The sequence below is a fragment of the Dipodomys merriami genome, unplaced genomic scaffold, assembly GCF_024711535.1.
Source record: "Dipodomys merriami isolate MVZ:Mamm:240054 unplaced genomic scaffold, mDipMer1.0.p SCAF_56, whole genome shotgun sequence".
NCBI lineage: Eukaryota > Metazoa > Chordata > Mammalia > Rodentia > Heteromyidae > Dipodomys > Dipodomys merriami.
Window position 1 is genome coordinate 2,511,234 of NW_027206135.1, and position 25,449 is coordinate 2,536,682.

The window sequence follows — 25,449 nt, forward strand, 5'->3', positions numbered from 1 at the left end:
CCTGTATAGGCAGCCATAAAGTATGGGAAAGCCCTGGCTTTCTAGCCACTGGAGTTCTTAATGGGAGGACAACTATGAGTCAAGTGCTGTGTGTTAACTCCCACCTGCAGCAGTGAGAGAAGTCATGCACCAAGCTCATCCTCCTGGGGACGAATTGATCATCTTCTGTTATTCAAGTAGCATCCTCCATGAACCCAGGGGATAGCTCACCTTCATCAGTGTTGGGATCTGGGGTAGCTTTGCCTGTGTGCTCACTGGGAAGGAGCCAGAGGGAGGCGCCCATGGTACTCCCTTCCTCAAGGGGCTCAGGCTCATAGTCACTGATTTCAGAGACATTGTTCTCTTCTGAAACATCATTCATTCATTCATATCTACATTAGTGTGCTTGAAAAGCTATTATTTGCCCAAATTTGCACCGAGAATAAAGCCTAAAGCAAGTAATTATCTTTCTTGTCCTGGTTCTAATTTCACCTACCCTAGCTTAGCTCCTGCCTACACTATATATATTTTTTCTAAATTGGATTTCTAGCAAGTGTTTTACAAGTTGATATATGTCTTGGGGGGGGGGGTTGAACTCAGGGCCTGAGAGAGATCTCTTAGCTTTTTCGTTCACAGCTAATGCTCTACTACTTGAGCCACAGCTCCACTTCAGCTAATTTGCCGGGGAATTGAAATAGAACTCTCATGGACTTTCTTCCTGGTTTGGCTTTGAAGTGCAATCCTCAGACCTCAGCCACCAGAGTAGCTAGAATTACAGGTGTGAACCACTGGTGCCAGGCTTTCTTTTTGTTTTGAGACAAGGTCTTTTCCAGGCTGGTAATGAACTTGTTATTCTTCTGTCTGCCTCCTGTGTAGCTGGAATTACAAATATATGTCATTGTACCCAGCTCTTGTTCTAGATATTAGTTTAAAAAAATAAACCTACTCTGATAGCTTTACATATTTATTTATTGCAAGTACTAGGGCTTGAACTCAGGGCCTTGTATTGGGCTTTTTTTGCTCATCTTTTTTGCTCATAGGCGGCATTCTGCCACTAGTCATGTCTTCAGACAAGCTTTGTTTGGTAGTTAATTGGAAATGGAGTCTCATGGACTTTTCTGCTCAGTGTGACTTTGAACCTTGATCCTCATATCTCTGAGTAGCTAGGATTACAAATATGAGCCACCAGTGCCTGGCCTTATTAGATATTTAAGGACATTAAGTAGTTTATAGCATTTTCTCAACAACAAAGGGGTAGAATAGGTGGTGTCACAGCCGGAAACATTGTGCATAATACAGTTCTGAATTGTTCCGAAGGCGTCTTGGCTTTATCTATAGTGTGGTGTGGGCCCTACAGCTCACACTCTGTCTTAGCAGAGATGGCTCTCATCCCTACTGCCTCTAAAATCTTCATTTCCTGCTGGTATCACACCATAACTTCCACATAACATCTTTTCTTCATTGAGACCTGGCATGAATGTGCAGGATTGGAAGAGTCTGGGTCACGTGTCTGAGCTCTGGCTACAAGGAAGGCTGGGAAGTAAATTTCTGACCTTCATTTATGAGAATGGAAATTCTCCACACATAAGCAGAGTATTCCTGAGGGCAGTACAGAGCCTTTGGAGTATACTCCGTGTTGTCAGCCCTCAGGCTTTCCAGTGTATTGGAAGATTCAGGAAAATAAAACTGCCCTTCCAGATGATCCAGGATGTCCAATGCTGAACCAGAGTAAGTGAAGGTTCAAGAGGATCCCCAGAGGGTCCCACACCAAATGATGAGACCGGGAAGGGATCCCCAGTGTTGGCCATAGGTAGGGTGACAAAGGATGAGGAGAACCTGTCATGGTTAAGGTTGGGGGAGAACACCCTGGCTGCAGGATGGACAGGTATAAAAGTCTGTCATAGGAAGCATGAGGAATTCAGGGAAGGAAGATGCTTCCTGTGAGGCTGGAGAAGAGGGTAGCGCAAATCAGCTTGATTTAACTAGCCTGCTGGAGGGCTCATTGTCAAGAAATATTGCTTTAAATGATATATTTCAATGATTGCTTTTCATGTTTTTCGGTAGTTGGGCATTCATTATATACTGACTTCCCACAAAAAAATGGGCAGGCTTTCTGTCCCACCTCACATTCCAATATTGTGTATGATAATTTGGGTTAGGTCACTATTCAGTACTCATAGGCATATAGCTATACAAATCTCCTCACAGCTGTGTTTGGAGTGTGGCCACAGCCATTTCCTGAACAAGTCTTTGTTCACACACAAACACACACACACACAATCTTGATTGTATTAGTGTATATTAATGCATTATGTCCCTTAGACATTTTAATTTTCGCTGAGGCAGGAAACCCAAAGGCAGGCATCACAGCACACAAATGCAGATGCATTGAGCATTTTTGTGGTGGGAATGTGGGGCTGGGGGGAGGACAGAGAGGACTTCCTATTCCTCCCATATCACTTTGTCTCCATCATCAGAAAAGATGGAGATCCAAGGGGGGAGATCTGGAGCCTCAGGCCACTGTTGGGGGCCCTTTCTCATGTTCACAGAAAATGGACAGTTGACCCCTTGGGTGGGGACTCGGAATTACCAAGGAGTGAGGTCTTTAAGTCATTCTCCCTGTGTATTCGAATTGGGCTGCCAGATGAGGAAGAGGAAGAACACAATGCCTGTCCTCCCAAACTGTGCAGAGTGAAGGAGAAATGATTGGCAGAGACAGAGATTGGATCAGACTCTCTCTGTCCCTAAGTGGCTCTGGCTGGCCTTGTGTGAGCTGCTTCCACCCTTACAAAGACAGCACTGAGTTTCTACTCCCAAACATCTGCACAGGCCAGGCACCCTGGGAAACTGCCCTTGTCACCCAGGTCTGTGACCCCCCCAATAGCCAGAAGGGACCTTAGAGAATTATAGAATCTGGAAAGAAAAATGCAGCGGGCCTACCACCAAGAGCTGATTGTTCAAACCTCTCCTGAGGACTTTATTAGATCTTTCAAATCAAGGAGACAAATAAGTGCTTATTTCCTCAAGAGTGTGGGCTCACCCTGGCCTTGGATCTTCATCCAGGGGATTGTGGACGCCCAGGGCCTGCATCTCTCATGCTCACTATGCCCGGCCCCTGTAGAAGGCTGGCGATGGCGGTTCTGTGTTGAGGTCGTAGGGCCCATCTTCTGGTCTTTGTACCTCCACACTGTGGGGGCCACCTTCCACCCAGAATGCTTTCTCTTCCTCCCAGAGGGCATTCTCTTCTTCCCAGAGGGACTTTTTATCCTCCCACAGGGCCTTCTCCTCCTCCAGGAGGGCTCTTTCCTCTACCCACAAGGCCTTTTCCTCTTCCCACAGGGCCTTGTCCTCCTGAAGAAGCTTCCGGTCTTTCTCCCATAAGGTGTTGTCCTCTTTCCAGAAGGCCTTGTCTTCCTTCCAGAAGGTTCGGTATTTTTTCCAAAAGATTTTCTCTTCTTCCCGAAAAGCTTTCTCCATGTCCCAGAAGGTTTTTTCTTCTTTCCAGAAGGTTTTCTCCTCTTCCCAGAAAGGCCTCTCTTCTTCCCAGAAATCTAACATCTGGCCCCGGAAGGTGCGGATCTTGCCTCGGAAATTCCACATCTCTTCTCGGAAGTCTTCTATTTTCTCACGGAACATTTTCATCTCTGCCCGAAAAGCCTTTTCTTCTTGCAGCTTGTGGATTAGTTTCTTCTGACGGACATTTGGAGAGGAGACCACCAGGGACCGGAGGCAAGTAAGTCCCATCCATTTGCCTATCTTAAAGGGGAACATCTTCTTAGCCAGCCAGAGTGGTGAGGTGGTGGTGATGGAGGTCAGGGCTGTTGGTCAAGTACAGGTCAGCTGGTCAAACCCTTGGGGGAGGGGAGGCATCAGAGAGAACAGGTCCATGACTGTCAGTCACTCACTAAGGGGTAACCCTGGGGACCATACTATTGAATCAAACATCGTTCCATTGATAGTGTAAAGAACACTATTTGATAGAGAAACCGGCTGGGCAGTCATGGCTTTGGCCTGGGGGATACATTCAAGTTTAAGGTCTCCAAGACCAATCTCAGCCAACAAGGATGATGATTCTAAACCAGGGAATCAGAACACAGAAGGGTAACATGACAGTGAAGAGATGGGTCACAAATAGTTTTGCTCCTCTCCCTCTCTTTCTCTCTCCCCCTCTCCCACTCTCCCTCTTTCCTCTTCTCCCTCTCTCCCTTTCTCTCCCTCTCTCTCCCCCTCCCCCTCTCCTTCTCTCTTCTCCCTCTCTCTCTCCCTCTCTCCCCCTCTCCCCCTCTTTTTCTCCCTCTCTTTTCTTCTCTCTCCCTCCCTTTCTCCCTCCCTTTCTATCTCAATCTCTCCCTCTCTCTTCCCTCCCTCTCTCTGACAGTCCTGGGGCTTGAACTCAGGGCAAGCACTGTGCCTGAACTTTTTGCTCAAGGCTAGCACTCTACCATTTGAACAACAGCATCCCTTCTGCCTATTTCTCAGTAGTTTACTGGAGATAAGAGTCTTATGGCTTTCCTGTCTGGACTGGCTTCAAACCAGGATCCTCAGATCTCAGCCTCCTGAATAGCTAGGATTACAGGCGTGAGCCACTGGCACCTGGCTTTGCTATGCTTTTAAATAATAAAGCATCATAACCTCAGAAGGGTTTCATTTTCATATAAGGCACTGTCACGTGGGACTTGCTCATAGCAGGGTAATATGAGAATGTCCAGCTACATACCACCTGGGCATTGAATGGTGAGACTCGCTGACTAGGGAAGTCTGTTTTAGAAGAGTCTATTTTGGTCATAGAGGTTCAAAGCAAGAAGGTAAATGAGAATGCCTGACTGCTGATGAGGGTGTGAAACCAGAACAAGGCTCCCACAATGTCAATGCAGAACAGCGGGAAGGTAGTACCAGGAGCTCTGCTGCAGGTGTGAGCCCTGAGGGAACTCACATACAAGGGTGTATAGGTACAAAAGCATATTCAATGGGAGTTGTCCATAAAAGCTCACCCTGGAAACGACCCGATGTCCATCACAATAGAACGGAACAAAACACAGAGGTCTATGGAGAGTTAGAAAAAACATGGAGGAATTTTACAAGTATAATGTTGCAAACAGAATCAAGATCAAGGGATTTCTAAGAATGAAGTTCCCAAACAAGGGAACTAACTCTGCAGTTTGGGTGAATATATCTGAGTAATAAAGCTAAGAAAGCAAGCAAGGAAGTGAGTCCTACTGTGAGTCAGGTGTGGGGTGGAGCTAGGTAATGGGTGAAGGCTGCCATTCTATAAGCACTTGGGAGAGGTTTCTGAGATGCTGACAGTGTCCTATGTCTTTGTTTGGGTAGTGAAGTGTGTTTGTTACAAAAATGTGTTCACCACAAAATGAAAGCAAAGAATGGAAGGGAAGGGAAAGGAAGGGAAGGGAAGGGAAGGGAAGAGAAGGGAAGGGAAGGGAAGGGAAGGGAAGGGGAGGGGAGGGAAGGGAAGGGAAGGGAAGGGAAGGGGAGGGGATGGGAGGGGAGGGGAGGGAAGGGGAAGGAAGGAGAGGGAAGGGGAGGGAGGGAAAGGGGGGAAGTGGAGGAAAGGAAAGGGGAGAAAAGGGAAGGAAAGGAAAGAGAAGGAGAGGGGAGAGAGAAGACAAGGGGAGGGAAAGTAAACGAAGGAAAGGAAGGAAAAGGAAGGGAAGGGAAAAGAAGAAAAGGGAATGGAAGAGAGGAAAGAGAAGGAAAGGAAAGGAGAGGGGAGGGAAGTGAAAGGGAATAGAGGATACGAAAGGAGAGGAAAGAGAAGGAAAAGAGAGGAGGGGGAGGGAAGAAAGGGTGGTAGGACAGGAACAAAATGGAAGGAAGGAAAGAGATCTCCACATACTACCATATATCTGAACTCTATAAACGTTCTCTTAACTACCAAGGTGAGTCAGGGGACATGAAAAAATGGTGACCATGCTTTGGGAGGCTGGTGACATTCCTATCGCCCCCCTCCCCATCACACAAGCCAGAGATCTGGGATTCATCCTTGATCCTTTCCTTTCCCTCATCAGACTTTTCATGGACCATCAAGTGCTATCAGTTAGGAAAGTTAACATTTCTTGACAGCACAAGCTCCCCCTCTACTCATCATCATCTTCCCCTCCACTGTCTTTCTGAGGCCTGCTTCATCCTCACAGATCTCACCCTCCTGCTGCTTAGATCCCTACCCCCGCCAAAATGAATAATCCTTGGGGTTTCTACAATGCCCTCCTTTCTTCATACTCCCAATCTTTCAAAGGATGCATGGCCTGACCCCTGCTGCCTCTCTCCTTTACTTTCCTACCAAGTCTTCCTTCAGCTCTTAAGTTTCAGTCATAATCAGCTACATTCAATTCGCTGGACACAACCCACATTTTCCTGCCTTTACACGGAAGCAAATAATGTCCTTTATGAGATTTTTTTTAACCACTTTACCACGTGGCTTTCTGGTTCTCCTCTTCCCATCTGAAAACTACTTGGACCCTCACCACCTCCTTAGTTTAATCTGTCTCTAGGTCCTTCCATTGTCACTTGTCACATTTGAGTAACATTATGTGTTCCTGGCTTCCTGTATCTCTGCAACCTAGAATTGAATACAAAGCCTTTCTGTAGCTGTGCTAAGAATGTTGGCTAAATTGAATTAAATTTAATTGAAGTTGGAAACTTTTGATTTTCTTAGTGCCATATGATTGTTCTTTCTCTAGAATTCTTAAAATAGACCAAGTATACAACATGCAGGTCTCTCTCTCCCCACTGGACAGCCAACCCTAAGTTCACTTCCCTCCTTTCCTAGCAAATCCTTCAAGATTCAGATGAGATATGTCACCAGGCAATTTCTCCTGACAGCCAATCACCAAGCTCAGACTCAACCCTGCTTGAATACTAGAAGCACCAAATCTCCCATGCTACATTTTGCCTCTGGGCACAGCACAGATGTTCAAGAACCATCAGCAGAACTTGAACTCCAAAAAAGTTTTTTTTCCCCTCCAGTTGCCACCAAACCATCTTTGAGAAGGAGATAAAAAGACAAGTACTCTCTCAAATATGTGGGCCTGGATCCAGACACGAAGGGAAATATAAAACTGGCTATGTACTTATGTTAATATTAAAGTCTGGATGAAACAGACCTAACCTTCACAATCATATTTCAAGGACTTATTTTTAAGGAAAATAATTACATGTCACATTAGGTTTGTAGTCAATCCTAAGTAACCGAAAGCAAAGAGGTACTTACTGCTTAGCTGTTTCACAAATGAGCAAGAGCTGTAGCTGTCAATGGACAGGCAGCCATTGTCCTGTCAGCCCCCAGTGATGCGTCCTCATAGCTCACCCAAGTGCTGTTTGCAGTATCCCCTTTGTGCCCTCCCACTTCTGACTCATAAGCGGGCGGTGGGAGGGTGTGTGTGTGTGTGTGTGTGTGTGTGTGTGTGTGTGTGTGTACAAATGAGGCACCGGAGAAGAGGCTTATGAAAAGGAGAAGGCACCTGAAAAGTTCTAAAGACCTTTCCACCTTTCATTCTTGGATTTACCAATAGGTGGCCCTGTTGAGGAGTCTGATTGTTACCTCAGATTCCATCTGGATTGTTTCCCAGGGACTGCTGGGAAATCTGCTTTCAGGGTGGGATTTGCATGTGATGAAGTGCTGCTTTCAGAATCTGTCTTGGCATGTGGAGAACTGACTGTAATATGTCTTGGTGTGTATCTCTTTTGTGTTTGTCTTCTTCAAAAGTTTGTTGGGATTCTTGGATATGTTTAGAAAACAAAACAAAAGAAAAACAAAAATGTGACAAGTTTGGGAACATTAGTCAAATATGTTTTTCTCCTGCTTTTAGGATGTATACTGTGCGTGAATGTGGCTCTTGGTTTCAGAGGTCTCAGGCCAGAGTTGCTTGTCTGCTCAGTTGTCTCTATCTCTGTGATGAAGCAGAGCCTCACGGCAGAGGGGCTGTGATGGTTGAACATCGCTGCTCACTTTATGGCAGATGACATGATGTATCCCCAACACATGCTCGAAAGACCCTCTTCCTCCAATAAGGCCCACTTCCACAGGTTTCAACTGCCTCCCAATAATGCCATGAAATATGATACTGCCATGAAATTATGAGTCAATTAGTTGATTCGTCCATTCATTGTCAGAGCCTTTGGGATTCAATTATCTTCCAATGATTGCATCCACCAGCTTAAGAATATTTTTCCTTTTTGTTTTGTTTGTCTGTCTGTCTTGAGGGGGTAAGGAGGATACAGAAATGGAAGAACATAGAGTGAATAAATGCAGCAGTGGTACTCACTATATACCATGTTGAAAATGAACGATATAATTTGTGGATGGGGAAGGGAAGGAAAAACTGGGAGAGAGAGAGAGAGAAGAGGTGACACTGTCCAAAAAGACATGTACTCAATACTTGACGTACTTAACCCTTCTGCACATCACCTTTATAGTAACGACAACAAACTTTAATAAAAAGAATAAAAGAGAAAGTAGCATTCTTATTCTTGCCAAATGTCAAAGCAATGTCTTCCCATTGTAAAAAAAATTGCAAAATAGTAATGAGACAAATAACAAAAGAACATAATCTCTATGCTTAGAGCTAACTCTATTGTAATTATATTGTATATATATATATATATATATATATATATATATATATATATATAACTATATATAGTAACTATATTGTGGTATATTCTTCCAGTATTATGATTAGGCCTGTCTTGTACAATTGGTTTTATGCTGTGTGTACTGCTTTTTTTTTTGCTTGTTTTTCATGTAATAACAAATGTTAACATGTCCCCATTTCTTTGAATTTGTGTGTGTGTGTGTGCACGTGCGTGCATGCACACTAGTACTGGGACTTGAACTCAGGGCCTTTATACTCTCACTTGACTTTTTCGAGCCATCAATACCCAGCATCTTTAAATCTTCTTGAACACATGAGTTTTTAACAGCAAGGATGAACAATTGCCTATTTGGGGAAACACTGATTTTATTGAGATGTATCATTTTCCTGGATGAACAGATCAAGCCAAAAAAGTGCTACTCATGGGACTCATACCATACTCAACCATTACCACCCTGTCCTTAGCCTCTGTATTGGAAGACAAGAGGTCTTTGTAGTCATACTAGCCATAAAGGGGCTCATCCACTGGCAGCAGGCCTCAGGAGCACTTTCTTTTGTTCACTGCTATATTCCAAGTGCTCATTTTATAGTGTTTCTGAAATCCAGCCTAAAGAGATCAATACAGCTGGACACTGGTAGCTCATACCTGTAATCCTAGCTACTCAGGAGGCTGAGATCTGAGGCTGACTGTTGGAAGGCAGCCTGGGTAGGCAAGTCCCTGTGAGACTCTTATCTCCTATTAACCACTCCAACCAGAAGTGGAGCTGTGGCTCAAAGTGGTAGAGCACTATCCTTGAGCAAAAGAGCTAAGGGACAGGCACAGGCCCTGAGTTCAAGCCCCATGAATAACAACAGCAACAACAAAAGAGATCAATACAGATAGTAGTTAAAGAACATGAACAAATTGGTTGCCAACAAATGCAAATGGTTTGGAAACAATCCAAACCATACTTACAGTTAGAAAAGCACAACTGGAAAATTTGCATCTCTCACCTCTTCTGTTGGTAAACATCTAAAAGTTTGGCAACACATTTTGCTAGTGAAGTTGTAAGGAGATAAGCCAGTTGTGCAGTGCTGTAGATATACTCAATGTGGTAACACCTGTGTGAGGAATTTGTCAGTAACTAACACATTTACCCTTCAAACCTGCGATTCTGTTTCTAGAAATCTATCTGGCAAGTATGCTATATAAATAGGAAATGGTACTTGTAAGAATTACTCTTTGGGTTATTGTTTATAATTACCAAAGAATGGAAATAAGCCAACTTTACAGCAATAGGGACCCATATACTGAAAAACTATGGTACCCTTGGAAGACAGACTAAGCAGCTGTAACATTGTATAATGGGATCTCTGGAGAAATTCCCATAACACATTATTAAGTGAAAGAAAATAAATGAGAACTGGGTGTTGGTGGTTCACTCCTGTCATCCTAAACTACTCAGGAGGCTGAAATATGAGGATAATGGTTCGGAGCCAGCTGAGGCAGAAAAGTCTGTAAGACTCTTATCCCCAATTAACTAGTAAAAATCTAGAAGTGGAGGTGTTGAATGTGAGTTCAAGCCCTAGTGGTATAAGAAAGAAAAGAGAGAAAGAGACAGATGCAGGGGGGAAGAAGAGGGGAGAAAGAGAGAGAGGGAGAGAGAGAGAGAGAGAGAGAGAGAGAGAGAGAGAGAGAGAGAGAGAGAGAGAGAGAGAGAGAGAGAGAGAGAGAGAGAGAGAGAGAAAGAGAGAGAGAGAGGGAGAGAGGGAGAATACATCTTCAGGAAAATTATAACCCTGAAAAAAAATTTTTAAATGAAAGTTTTTATTGAAAATGCCTTTTGAGTTGGGTGTTGTGGTACATGCCTATATATAATACCAGCTATGAGAAAGGTGAAGATAGAAGGATTATAGTTGGAGGCCAGACCTAGACAAAAAGCGTGAGGCCCCATCTAAGAGTAGGGAAAAAGCAAAAAGGGCAAAAGCATACATAGCTCAAGTGGTAGAAAACCTGCTTAGCAAGTGTGAGGTCTTAAATCCAAACAAGCATACCACCCACCCAAGGGATAGTGTGGTGTGTTGTTGCTTTTGATCCAGATTGAAGTGGAAATAAAGGACACTGTCACTAGTACATGTGTTCAAAAGAAGTGACTCAGATAGGGAACTGAAGCACCAGTGACTTACACCTGTAATCCTCACTACTCAGGAGCTTGAGATTTGAAGCCAGTGTAGGCAGACAAATCTGAGACACTCATCCTGGATTAGCCAGGAAAATGGAGTGGTGGCTCAAATGGTAGAACACCAACCTTGAACATGCAAACATGCAAGGCCTAAGGCAGGTGCTGATGGCTCAGGCCGATGGCTTATGCTTATAATCCTTGCTATTGAGGAGGCTGAGGTCTGAGGGCTGAGGTTTGATGCTAGCCTGGGCAGGAAAGTCTATGAGACTCTTATCTCTTATTAACCAGCAAAAAGCCAGAAGTGGAGCTGTAGCTCAAGTGGTAGACTGCCTGCCTTGAAGGAAAAAGCCAAGTGAGAATGTAAGGGCCTGCGTTCAATCCCCACTACCAACACAAAAACAAGAAAAACCAAATAGGAGGAGTGACTCCAAGATGGAAAATACGGGAAGAATGAGAATAGTCCTGGAGAACAAATTTATTTGCGAACAACACAGACGCATAACCAAGGCCAAAGGAACCTTTTATCCAACCATGGCCAAGCAGGTGAGGACAGCCACTGGCGATCAGGGCAGTTGGTGTCTGTGGCTCTGCTGGCCCTGCCTGAGGTGGGGTGGGGTGGGGTGGGGGCACGGCTCCAACTCCCAACAGCTGCTGCCAGAACTTCACTTCTACAGTTTCCATCCCTTCATTCACTCCGACTCCTTTGTAATTAAAGGCAGGCATATGCTCATTAACTCATTATTCTTTGGAATTAAAATTCCTTATGGCATACAATGGGTTTTATGGAATAATCTTTTGACTCCCAGCGTTTGCCTGTGCAGCAGCAGTATTTGTTCAATGAACAGATGAACTCCCTTTTGCCAGCAAAGTCATCCCCAATAACATCATGCATCATAAAATTTATACTTGGCATTCACCTTGCGCTCGGTTCTACTGCCACTCCTCCCAGCCTACCCTCCATTCAAGTGGCAGTAAATGCAGCCATCCGGAGGGTGGACACTGCATCCCATTGCTTACATTTAAATCCATTATGCATTTAGCATGTGACCTTGGGTAGTTACTGACTTCTCTGTGCCTCGAGCTACTCAGCTGTGAAATGGGGACATGAATTGCACAGCCCTTGCATGCAGCAGCATTTCAACAGCATCCCTGGGATGTCCGCCACCATAGCCCACACACCAGCAAGACCACCATATCTTCTGTTGGATGCCAGCTCCCCCAAGCCTTTTGTAGCCAATTCTTTAGTGCCATGGCTATTGTCCCTATTGTCATTTAAATGAGAAATCTCATAACCACTTGCTCCCCCGACACACACACACAGGACTCTGGTCTCTGTACTTATCCATGCAGTTGTTCAGTGTGGGAGAAAAAAAGATTCTTCTATGTTTTGTTGCATCTGGAGCAGCTCCTAAGGAGCCAGCTAGAATTCCCTCCCTTGCTCCTCTCCCAAGACTGTCCTTGTCACCTGGAACTCTGCCTGTTTTGAGCTTTGGATTGAAACATCAGCTGTGAACACTGTGCTTCCTGCCCAACCACCATCACAGGGCTTCCTCAAGGCTCTGCCCTCTCTGTCCCCAGGGACTCCCCTCCACTTTGACCTCACTGGTGTATAGTGGGGCCCAATATTGGAGAGCCTCACCTCTTGTCACCTCTGCATCTTTTCTTCCAACGGTACCAGTTCTTCCCTCTGTCTGTCCTGTGCTATGGGGTCAGCCTGCATCCAGGGCTGGGAGATTGGCTGGGCCAGAGCTACATAAGGTGACAGAGGGGTCAAGGGTACTGGGTGGGAGGCGGGATGTTGAGGAGGCAAGGGGCAGCGCCTACATGTTGCATGACAGGCACACCTCCTGCCTTACCTAATCACACCTCATAACATGGACTTTCAAAAAGGAAAACAGGGCTGGGAATGTGGCTTCTTTGTAGAGTGCTTGCCTAGCATGCATGAAGCCCTAGGTTTGAGTCCTCAGTACTACATGAACAGAAAAAGCCAGAAGTTGGTGCCGTGGCTCAAGTGGTAGAGTGCTAGCCTTGAGCAAAAGAAGCTCAGGGACAGTGCCCAGGCCCTGAGTTCAAGCCCCAGGACTGGCAAACATAAATTAGTTAATTAAAATTAAAACAGCAGAAAGCTTAGAAGGTCAGAGTTAGGGATTCCCTTTAATGTCATAGAACTCTACTTTCTCAAAGTGGGGTCCACAACGCACATACTGGAGATGTAGCTGAGTCTAAAATGAAGATTCCCGAGCTTGCCACCGAATCTACAGGTTCAGACAGGAATCTGCTTTTGTCATGAAGACTTCGGGCCACTTCTGAGAAATTAACAGCTAAGAATTTCTACTTGATACTTACGGCAGGTGACAGCCTCACAGAGCAGCCTGTTTCCGCTCTATCATGGCAGCTACTAGAAAGTTTCTTCTGAGCCAGGCGTGATGGTGCATGCCTGTTAATCCCAGGACTCCAGAGGCAGAAGTAAGAGGATCACCAGTTCAAGGCGAGTCTAGGCTACATCACAAGACCTTGTCTCAGAAAGGAAAGCTTCTACCCACTAATTCCAACTCTAGAGCCCTGGCAGGTGGCCAACCACAGCCAGGGTATGCTCTGCCGCCTCCTTGTGGCTTTGAGCGGTACTGCAGGGGTGAGTAATGAGGCAAGAGGTGCCAAGCACAGGGATCCTGGGGCTCCACGTGGTGAGTGTGAAAGGCTGATAGATAATCCTTTCCGTAGAAGAAAATCCACGAGTTCCGGTCATGCTGCAGGAAGGAAATCCTAAGGAAGAAAGAAAGCAAAGGGAGGAAGGGAGGACAGCTGCAAATGAAGAGGACTGCCACAGATTGATAGCCCTGGACCCCAGCTGGTTCTTCTTTGGTGAGTGGCCAGGGTGCAGCGTCGCGTTGGAGACTCTCTCCTAGCAGAGGGTTTCTGGTAGCCATTTCTAGGGAGACAATAGTGTGCCGATTTCTGTTTCCTCGAAACAAAATGGCACTGTGCAAATGGTGTTCTTCATTGTGTGCAGGGAAAGAAAAACTTAATCTTTCCATTTCATCCCAGGGAAATGGTTTTTCTGGTAAAGAGGACCGTTGTCCAGGAGCAATGAGCTCCAGAGCAAAAGCAAATTAGGCTCCATTGATGGTTACAAACCACTCACCTTAGAAAGGGGACAGCCACCATTCTCTTACCCAGTGGATCTCTGAGCAGACGGCTTTGACTTGATCATTTAAAATGCATAGCAGAGCAAAAAAAGGAAGTATATTTTCACTTTGTAGGAGAGCCAAAGTGTGAAGAGAGGTGGTAGAAGTTGCTCTAACTCACAGCAGAATTGTAGTAACCTAACATGGAAGGATAGGGAAGGATTAGAAGAGCAAACAGTTCAACACACATAGGGAGCCCTAGGAAAGCAAGAAGTGTGTGCTAGGTACCCACCATACCTAAGACATTTCTCGCAAATCTTTGGCCACACTGGTAACATTAGCCTTTGCAGCAACAGATACAGAGGCAGTTAGTGTTTAACACTGAGTGTTACTCAAAATCAAGCACGTAGTTGAGGTTCCTTTTATGTTGAAATTATCACATTTAATTTACTAAGTCAGTCACTCAAAACATAGCTTAACAAGGGCCAAGATGTGTTCTTTCTAAAAGTTGTAGTTCTGAGGTAAAAAGCATTAATGTTGCATTCTAACCCAGTGCTAAGTGTTAAAAACATAACACATGCAAACTTAATATATTGCACATGAGCTCAGTATTGGTTTTAAAGACAGAAGTATTTTTTTCTTATTCTTTTAAAATATAATGTTATTGTTATTATTGAAGTGTTGTACAAAGATGTTACCTTCAAAAGTCAGGTAATGAACGAGTACATTTCTTCTTTTTTTTTTTTTGGACAATGTCAATCCTTCCTTCACTTTCCTCCAGTTTTCTGGTGCCATCCCTGCCCACAAGTTACATAGGTCATTTTCCACATAGCGTATCCTGAACAGCATGATTGCATTTGAGAGGATTTGTTGTTGTTGTTCCAGTTCTAGGGCTTGAACTCAGGGCCTGGGCACCGTCCTTGATTTTTTTTCCTCAAGGAGAGCACTTTATACCATTTGAGTCATAGCTCCACTTTTGGCTTTGTGCTGGTAAATTGGAGGTAAGAGTCTCAAGGATTTTTCCTGGCCAGGGTGGCTTCAAACAGCAATCCTCAGATCTCATCCTCCTAAGTAGCTAGAACTACAGGCACAAGCCATCCACACCTAGCTAAGACAGAAGTACTTTTATAAATTTGAACACTAAAACTAAGAAAGACAGATGCAAAAGGATTTCTGAGACACAGTACTGGATACTTGGCTGTTGGGGACCAGTCAGTTCCATAACATCTATTGTCTCTGTTAGCTGCAGATCTCACCCCAGTCATGGCTAGCAGAAATGTCTCCAGACATTGCTGAATGACCCCCCAGGGAGAAGAAATGTGTCTACTTGGGAATCTCTGAGATTACACTCTGTGGACTAAGAAATGAATGTGTGTTGAGAATGTCACTTGGCAGTGATTCCTGGTCAGTTCCCTCTTCGTCTTCTGTTGTCACTCAGTTTTCAGCCAAAGCAGCAGGAGTTGTCACCACTACCTTCACTGAAGTGGCAGCAAGTGTGACAGACAGTCACAGCACAGTCACTCACAGGATGCATGTCTAAGTCATCTCCCGTTCACACAGGGGACATTGTACTGCCCGGACCTCTACCCCAACATCTTCCCTGTTCAGATCCTCAGTAAAGAAGGAAATGGTCTACCCCATAAGACTAATGTGCATTTTTTTTCAGTACTGGGAAAGTTCAGTAATCAATTAAAGGCTGTATCATCACTGTTATCACTGGCATAGATCCATTCTTGTGCTAGAGGGCCCCACATTCTCTTGGAAGGGCTTCTGGCTGAAAGGTAAGGGAGAGCATCCCTGAGCCTTGTGGGATTTTCAAGGTCCCACTGTCAGAGAGACTAGGTCTTTTGTAGCACATTTGGATCTGTATGTTCACACCATGAGGGCTGTGAATAAAGAGTACAATTGTCTATTATCTCTCAAAATGAAGATTTGTGCACATGTGTGTGCACACACATCCATGTCTGATATGGCTTTGCTTTTTTTTTTTTTTTTTTTTGTCGGTCGTGGGGCTTGAACTCTGGGCCTGGCCGCTGTCCCTCAGCTCTTCAGCTCAAGGCAAGCGTTCTACCACTTGAGCTACAGTGCCACTTCCGGTTTTCTGGTGGTTTATTGGAGATAGGAGTCTCGCGGTCTTTCCTGCCCGGGCTGGCTTTGAACCGCGATCCTCAGATCTCAGCCTCCTGAGTAGCTAGGATTACAGGCGTGAGCCACCAGCGCCCGGCCTGGCTTTGCTTTTATATATGTTCTAATTTACTTCTGTGCTTTATTTTCAGTACTGAGGTTGGAATTCAGGGCCTTGAACGGGCTATGCAACTGTACTACCACTGGATTATATCTTTTTCATTTTTATTTTTATTCTGAGATAAGGTCTTTTTGAAGGTCAAAGATTTGTCCCCGTGGAGTTCAAGTGTGGCCTATATAGTTTTTGTTTCTGTGAAGAGATCTATGCCTTTGGTATCTAGTATTCTACAGACCCCACAAAATGAAGGCGATATCATTGTTAAGGTGTTTTAGTTGTAATAGGTTTAGGGTCTGACATACTACACTGAGCTACAGAGACAGAGCTTTAGTGGTCTTCTTGGCCATTTTTAGCATTAGATTTAAAGTTATCACTTGTAAAACTAGAACTAAGATTATAATAGTTTTTTAAAGTACTTATTTGCTAGTTATTTTCCATAACTTCAATCATAAATATCTTAGAGATAACTGTAATGACAAAATTTTAGAATATCCATAGATAAAAGTTTGGAAAATGCTTTAGCAGTCAATAAAAATCTTGTTATTTCTGTTGTATATGACATTTTAGGATAATAATTTTGATTGACCGATTTATACCTGCACTATCAAGCTCTTTATTATGAACAGGAATACATGTACACATCACTAATTCAGAGATTGCCAGCTTGGTAAGTTTTTTCCTCCTCACAAATTTGGCATTTTAGAAGACATGCACTCTTGGGAAAAACAAATATATTTAACAAACATGAACCAGCAACAATCAACATCATAGTTTATACAGTTACACATACATATTAATTGTTTTCCTTTGGAGTAAGATTTGGAATCTTTGGCTAGGTAAAACAGAAATAGAAATCACTGACATAAACCATAAATTTAGATCTTTTACAGGTTAGAGGGAAATAGTGCCCATGAACCAAATAGGTTTTTTTGGGGGGGGCAGTCCGGATTGGGGCCCGAACTCTGGGCCTGTGTGCTGTCCCTCAGCTCTTCAGCTCAAGGCTAGCGCTCTACCACTTGAGCCACAGCGCCACTTCCGGCTTTTTTCTTTTTGTTTATGTGGTGCTGAGGAATTGAACCAAAGGCCTCATGCATGCAAGGCAAGTGCTCTACCACTGAGCCACCTTCCCAGCCCCCCAAATAGAGTTATTTATTATTGCACAAGTGCAATAGAATATATATAAACAATGTGTATTGTATAGCTCATTGTAAATTATATAGAATGAGAGCACTTGCCCATCACCTTGCATGCATTAAATTTAGGCACTAAGTAAATTTTTGTATAACACTTAAATCCTAGCCCATATAACCTACACATTTAGTGTGGTGTTTAATTTTAATCACATAATGTTAGGCTTTTATAAAACAGATATAAAGAGCTCTGATGTATCTTTAGTATGGTCTTGTCTGTGATCATTTGGGTAAATGCCCAAAAGTGGGATTGCTGGGTCATAGGGGAGCTCTATGTGGAGTCTTTTGAGGAACTTCCATACTGCTTTCCAAAGTGGTTAAACAAGTTTACACTCCCACCAACAATGTAGTAAGGTCCCCTTCTGTCCATATCCCCTCCAGCATCTGTTGTTATTAGAGTTCTTGATTATAGCCATTCTAACTGGGGTGAGTGGAGTCTCAATGTTGTTTTGATTTGCATTTCTTTTATGTCTAGGTAGGTTGAGCATTTCTTCATGTGTCTATTGGCCATCCTTCTTTCCTCTTCAGAGAAGTTTCTCTCTAAGTCTTTAGCCCACTTATTTATTTGGCAGTTGTTTCTTAGAGGATTTGTTGTTGGGGGATTTAATTTTTTGAGGTCTAGGTATATTTTAGATATGAGACCCTTGTCTGTTCTATGGCTAGTGAAGATCTTCTCCCAATCGGTGGGCTTTCTATTGGTCTTGCTAGCTATGTCCTTTGCCATGCAGAAGCTCTGCAACTTCTTGCAATCCCATTTGTCCAGCCTTTCTTTGATTTGTTGTGTTTCTGGTCTCTATTGGGAAAATTTCAGTCTGTGCCTAGGAGACCTAGGGCTTCTCCTATTCTGTCCTGCAATGTTTTCAGGGTGTCTGCTTTGACTCCAAGATCTTTGATCCATTTGGAATTGATTCTGGTACAGGGTGATATATAAGAATCTAACCTTAGTTTTCTACAGGTATTTAACCAATTTTGCCAGCGCCATTTACTGAAGAGGCTGTCTTTCTTCCATTCTATTTTTTTTTAGCTCCCTTATCGAAGATTAGATGGCTATAGGCCTGTGGGTTCATTTCTGGGTTTTCAATTCTATTCCATTGATCCTGAGGGTTCTTCTTGTGCCCATACTAAGCTGTTTTGATTACTATGGTTTTGTAGTAGAGTTTGAAATTTGGTATTGATATTCCTCCAGCACTATTCTTTCTGTTAAGGATCATTTTTGCTATTCAGAATCTTTTATTGTTCCATATGAATTTTTGGATTGCTTCTTCTCTTTTATTGAAGAATGAGGTTGGAATATTGGTAGGTACCAGCACAACTATGTTTATTGCAGCATTATTTACCATAGCTAAGATATGGAACCAACCCAGATGCCCCTTAGTGATGAATGGATCAAGAAAATGTGCTACATATATACAATGGAATTCTATGCCTCTATCAGAAAGAATGACATTGCCCCATTTGCTAGGAAATGGAAAGACTTGGAAAAAATTATATTAAGTGAAGTAAGCCAGGCCGAAAAAACATAGGTCCTGTGGTTTCCATTATTTGCAATAACTACTATATGTCTGGGACAAGCAGAAAAGGTCAAAAGCTATGTACATATGACCAAATAAGATGATGTTAAGCAAAATGAACCCCAAGATAGGGACACAAGTGGTTTTTTTGTTTATTGCTATTGTTCCTAATGTATTTATAATCTACCATGTGATTTTTTCTCTTTGTATGTTCCTCCCCCCACGATGCAACCTCTGTTTTCACTGTATTTGATGTCAGTGCCCCATATCTTGTATATACACTTCTCTATCTTGGGGAGGGGAAGGGAAAAGAAAATGCTTAAATAGGGATACAGGTTGACCCACTGTAACAATGAGATGTACAAGACACTATGTTGAAAAATGAACTTTACAATTTAAGCACGGAGGTAGGGTGAGGGGGGAGTGTAGTTGTGGAGGTGGGAGGAAAGGGATGGTAGGGGGAAAACAAAGGAGGAGGTAACAATGCTCATGTAACTGTAACCCTTCTGTACAGTATTTTTACAATAAAAACATATTTTAAAAAAGAACTCTGATGTAGTTAGAAATCAGTTTTGTACATAACTAAAGATCTGATAAAAGTCACCAGAAAATAAATTTTATCTTGAAAAAACAACTTTTTTCTTTGAAGACTGTTTTTTGTGAATGTCAATAATTTTTTAAAAAATTGTGCTGGTCCAAGGCTTGAACTCAGGGCCTGGGCATTGTCCATGAAATGTTTTGCTCAAGGTTAGTGCTCTACCATTTGTGCCACAGCTCCACTTCCAGGTTTTTGGTTGGTTAATCGGAGATAAGAGTCACAGAGACTTCTCCACCCTGACTTGGCTTTGAACTGTAATCTTCAGATCTCAGATTCCTGAGAAGCTAAGATTGCAGACATGAGCCACCAGTGCCTGGTGTCATAGTTTACTAAAAGTAAACTATGTTAAGACAGAAAATTAGAGGTTGTAGTATCAGTGCCTCAAATATAGACCTTTGAAAACATTTTTGGTAATTTTTAACTTATAGCTAAATTAATCACATATATACATCTTTAATAAACCTACATCTTTAATATTCTTTTTGAGATCTCGTTTCCATGTTAGGCCACTCTTTAGGAAAATGTTTACCTTTCAAAATTCTTTCTCACACATAAACATGTATGTTCCCTTTGACTTTCTTTTCCAAATCACATCCCATCTTCCTGAACTCCTACCTTGAGAAAGATCTCTTGTATGAGATCCCTTTTTCTATCCCCTTCTTTTAATTTGAAACCATTTTCATAAAATGTTGCAATTTATACAGAACCTTTTCAATAAAAGGCTCAGTGTTGAGGCTGGGAAGGTGGCTCAGTGGTAGAGTGCTTGCCTTGCATGCATGAGGCCCTGAGTTCAATTCTTCAGCACCACATATGCAGAAAAAGCCACAAGTGGCGCTGTGGCTCAAGTGGTAGAGTGCTAGCCTTGAGCTGAAGAGCTGAGGGACAGTGCCCAGGCCCAGAGTTCAGGCGCCACAACCTGCAAAAAAAAAAAAAAAAAAAGGCTCAGTGTTTTATAAATAAAGAACAAGGAAGAAATTATCTCCTTGTATAACAAAAGTCCATATGTTTCTAAAGTAATCAAAATGTCTGGCAAGGAGTTGGGGTTTTGACATAACAACAACAACAAAAACTTTGAAAGAAATAAAATTTTCATGCACTTATGTGTGTGCATGTGTGTGTGTTTGTGTGTGTGTGTGCACACGTGTGCGTGCACCAGTACTGTGGCTGAGATTCAGCTTTTGCTTAAGTTTTTCAATCACTGATGGCCATCTACTACTTGAGCCATACTTCCATTCTTGGCTCTTTTGCTAGTTAATTGGAGATAAGTCTCTTAGATTTGTCTGGCATCCTCAGATCTCAGCCTCCTGAATAGCTAGGACTATAAGCGTGAGTCAGGCTCTTACATAGTATTTAGAGTTAGGAGAGCAGTGGATCTTGATTGTTTTCAGTTTTATCAACATTGGTTATCATGCAGCTCTGTTTAGAAAGAGGTCCAGTCAGGTAAGGCAGAAAACTGGGCCCTGTTTCCTACTTAAATTAACCTTTTAGCCCTGTTGAGAGATACCTGTGATTCCTCATAAGATATTGGGAGTTTACCAGTTTGAGCTTGAGTGGTAAGACTCCTTATACAGTTTTATTCTTCAGGGCCTGCCATTTTGGAGGTAGCTCCTCCCCTCTCTGGAGAGAGGGACAATCCTTTAGCCAATACTTCTCTTCCTGGAAGAGGGAGCATGTCCTTGAATAGCTTGATCCCTTAGAGCTGCCTGCTTTCCAGTGTCCTCCTTCTCCACATTAGAAACACTTCTCATTCAGGTTACTGAAATCAAGCTGCTGTTTAATTTCCCTGGATTATTCCTGGAGGAGGCTTTCCTTTAGGGAGAAATCTCCTGTCCATCATCATTGCCAATATTTGACTTTGCTTTTCAGCAAATAATTGGGCTTGCTTCTCTGCCTGTAACAGATCTCTTAATACTTTTTTTTTTTTTGGTCTTTCATTAAATAGAGGTAGTTGAAAACTTTAAAGGTCAAATTTACTATTGTTTAAGTAGAATCTGGGGGTTCAACTTCTGTTTCTGAAGCTTATGTCAGATATCTGCTGCTTACTGGATAATATAGCCCCCAAAATATTTGTCCTATTGAATCTGTTCTGATATTAATATGCTTTCTCAGAGTCTCTGTTAACTGTCTTCAAAAACAGGTTAGAATTCTTACTGTCTCTCTGAATGATAACCTTTATCATAATTAACAGCCTTGTGCATTGACTGCACAATAAATCAAACAATTTTAAAATTTTGCAACAGGTTTTCAACTCCTTAGTTTTAACTGGGTTCGCCGTTGGGAATGTCATCATTCTCATTGGTTTAGTTTTATCCCTGACATGGATCTCATTAGCATAAATCTGAACTGCTATCTAAATGCTACATGCTTTTTCTAGAATGCAACAGTCTGAGAATAAAGCATTCAAGTCCTTCCAAATTAGGTCAAAAGTAGTAGTCATAACATCAAATCCATCTAAAAGTGTACAGAGTCCTCGGGAAAGCAGCTGAGCTTTTCTTTGCAATGTCAAACATCTCAGAAAGAGCTGTGCATTAGAGAATTTTAGGAAACTCCTATTTAAGGTCCAAGATTTCCCATGATGTAATTCATATTGTTCCCAGTATTGAATAACATTATTTTCTATCTCTTTAAGACTCTCTCCTTTAAAGTCTTAATTCTTCAAAATATACTCTAGTGGCAAATGATTATGGGTTTTTTATGCTAGTACTTTTTTATGCTCGACCTGAATCAAGGCCTCATGCTCTTGCTTGACTTTGTCGATCAAAGCTGGGCTCTACCTCTTGTGCCACACCTCCACTGAATTGGCATGATTAATAAAAACAGTTCCTATCTTTCTTTTCTTTTTTCCTTCAGAGAAAGATAGAAGGAAGAAAAGGAAAGAAATACAGCACAGCTGCCATGATTATTTGGTAGACCAAGGAAGTCCCTGCTTCTGAGCTACTTAACATAGATCATTTATCCAGTACTCTTAAGTAACAGAGATCAGTAAACATGCAAAACCATGCAAGACTAGTGCTGTCCAAAACATAGACATTGTAAGTCACAAAAGAAGGTCCATACATTATTTTAAATTTTCTAATAGTTTCAATCAGTAATTTTTTAAAAGGGGGAAATGAATTTTATCATTTTATTTTATTCAACAAAAATTATATAATATATATCACTGCAGTCTGTGTCATGGAAAAAATACTGATATGTGTGATATTCTGTAGATATATTCTGTGGATATTCTATAATTCTATATTTTTATTTTTCAATTACGTTTCTGTATTCCCTTTGGTGCTTGTTTGTCTATTCCAGCACATCTCCAAGGGCTCTACTTACACGTTTGTCTTTTTTCCAGGCTTTCAGCATTAATAACCTTTTCTTGTTTTCCACAGTTGCTATTATTTTCTCTTCTCCATATCCCCATTGTGGCATTTAAACCTACAAATAGGAAAACTTACTATTTCTGGTGTTGAGTCCAATACCTTTTTCAAAATGCAGTTCACTATAGCATGACTGTATCAACATGTAGCATGAAGTAACTAATATAACGTATACAATACAGCAATATAAAAGTCTTATATAAAAATTAAGACGATGTTATAAAATGAAGGTATTACATCATTATTGAACTAGGCCACAAAATAATTACTATCGTTACTATAAAATAATAATAGAAAACCATGCCATGGCTCCCTTTGCCATTGCTTTCTTTGTGAAAGAATTTACTCTTTGTAATAACCCTCATTTGGTCCTCTTCCCTGGCAACTAATGGACTCTGAGAGGTCCCTAGAGTTTGGGCCACCTCCTAGCAGCCTCTGCTCTGGCTGATCTACAGACACCTCACACCCTCATTATAATTAGGTCAGAGAGAATGACGCTCAGCTGTCATGTCCACCGTATGCTTAGACTACAGGAGCCCAGGTCTCTAGATAATCAACTCCAACTTGTCATTTGCGTCAGTCTTGCAGAAGGATGGGATGCAGGGGTTATTGCCTGGATATCACGCACAGTCTTCTCTGTTGTGGGGGTCTTAAGGGGCCAAGGCACCCTGGCCTCTCTTTGGGCAGGTTCCATGTTGTCTTCAAGCTTCACTTTTTAAAAATCTTGCCGCTCCATCCCATATTTTATTATTTTGTTGGTGGTGGTGGTCGTGGAGCTTGAACTCTGGGCCTGGACACTGTCCCTCAGCTCTTCAGCTCTAGGTGAGCACTCTGCCACTTGAGCCACAGCGCCACTTCTGGCTTACTGGGTGGTTTATTGGAGATAAGAGTCTCACGGCCTTTCCTGCTCGGGCTGGCTTTGAACGGGGATCCTCAGATTTCAGCCTCCTGAGTAGCTAGGATTACAGGCATGAGCCACCGCTGCCCAGCTCCTCCAAAATTTCCTTGTTTGTGGGGCCTGAAAGATCTAAGGTGGCCTTGCAGCAGGTGTCTGGGCCGCTGGCCAGGATTTTGTCCTGGCATTCTGTAACTTCACCTGCAAGACACAGCCACGGCTCCTACAGCTCCTTCTCCTTCTTCATCATTATCTCTTGGGCCTGCTGGCTGACATAAATCTCCTCCTGAGACAGCTCATCCAGGACAGGACTAACATTGGTTCTTTACAGAATAGAATGGACTCTTCAGTGGCAGTCATGTGTTCTGACAGCTGGCTGCAGCAATGTTAGAGTTCCTCCGCTTGCTTCTGGTAGTCCTCCTTGGGCAGGTTGTGGGGGTATGCAGCTTTTCAGCTTCTCCTTGGGCATCTGTGTGTCTTGCCTCCTGTCCCCAGACACCCCATGGTTCCAGCTCTTGAGGAAGAGGGTCTGGCACTGCAGCTTTATTTGCCACTGGGTACCAGGTTAGCCCGACACTCAGCTGCAAGCTGAGCATCATCTCCTTGGCGTTAGCAATGGATAGAACTTCAAGATGAAAATCCCATATGGTCTGTGGGTTGTCTATGTCCTCTGGGACATTCACATCAGGGGAGTCACCTCCTCAGCCTTTTCTTCTTCTCTGTTCACTCCTTCACCTTCCCTAAGGAAAGCCAGGAAGCTCTGGGCCCACAACTGCTTGTCCTGATGTGTGGTGGCTTTAAGGCATTTCAGGGTTTCTTGAAACTTTTGATTGATGCTTCAGGCCCCCAACTTACTCTGTACCTGCTCCTGCTTCAGCTAGTCCAGAAGATGGGTCTACCCCAACAGGTGCTGCCACAGGGCCTTCTTCTCTGACATCAGATGCTGATCGGAGGCCATGTGCTATTCACAGGTAGCTCTGAGCTCCTGCAGCTGGGCCAGGAACTGCTCACACCGCTCCTGCAGATTCTAAGCTGCTTAGTTCTATAACTCAGCTGTTTCTCTCCATTCTGCTATCTTCCCCTCCAGCTGTCCCAGCTTCTCTCGCAGCCTCTTCACCTGCTGTTCTGAGTGCAGGATGCTGGCGAGATCCTCCTTCTCACCGCTCAGCCTGTGGAAAGCATCCTGCAGCTGGGCCACTGATCTTTCAGCTCTTGGTTGTGCACACATGTGCATCTATGGTCTCCTGTTCCCTTTTCCATTGTCTCAAGGATCTTGTGCCTATCCTCGGCATGCTGATCCCATTCCTTGGCCCTCTTCTCCAATATCCACAGCTGCTGCTGCTGCTGCTGCTCCAGGTTCTAGAGACCAAGGTTCTAGTTTTCCTCTTCCTGATATGAAGTTGCTCCTCCAGGTTATTTTATTTTATTTTTATCGGTGTGGGGCTTGAACTCTGGGTCTGGGCGCTGTCCCTCAGCTCTTCAGCTCAAGGCGAGCACTCTACTGCTTAAACTACAGTGCCACTTCCAGTGTTCTAGTGGTTTATTGGAGATAAGAGTCTCATGGACTTTCCTGCCTGGCTTTGAACCATGATCCTCAGAGCTCAGCCTCCTGAGTCCTCCAGGTTCTTGAGCTCCTTCTGCATCTGGAAGGCCTGGGCCTGCAGCTGTTGCTCAGCTTGAGATGGCCCTGGGGAGCTGCAAGGCGGCATCTCAGTTCCACCACGTTGGTCTATAGCTCCAACACATGCCTCACCTCTTGCTCTGTCTCCTCTC

At 43.3% G+C, this 25,449-nt stretch overlaps 2 protein-coding genes across 2 annotated transcripts in view; both read right to left on the reverse strand.

Moving 5' to 3' along the window:
* Positions 1-2,929: 2,929 nt before the first annotated feature.
* Positions 2,930-7,500, reverse strand: LOC138812173 (coiled-coil domain-containing protein 70-like). The gene is made up of 2 exons (XM_070000148.1): positions 7,205-7,500; positions 2,930-3,830 (listed from the first exon to the last, which is right to left on the reverse strand). The coding sequence occupies exon 2, from the start codon at positions 3,748-3,750 to the stop codon at positions 3,082-3,084; it is 669 nt and encodes a 222-aa protein (XP_069856249.1). The 5' UTR covers positions 3,751-3,830; positions 7,205-7,500; the 3' UTR covers positions 2,930-3,081.
* LOC138812171 (WD repeat and FYVE domain-containing protein 2) overlaps positions 3,875-25,449 on the reverse strand; it is a 273,328-nt gene continuing 251,753 nt past the window's right edge. Inside the window, exon 12 of the mRNA XM_070000140.1 lies at positions 3,875-4,052. Within this exon, the coding sequence (XP_069856241.1) occupies positions 3,978-4,052 (75 nt within the window). The 3' untranslated portion in view covers positions 3,875-3,977. The remainder of the gene's footprint in view (positions 4,053-25,449) is intronic.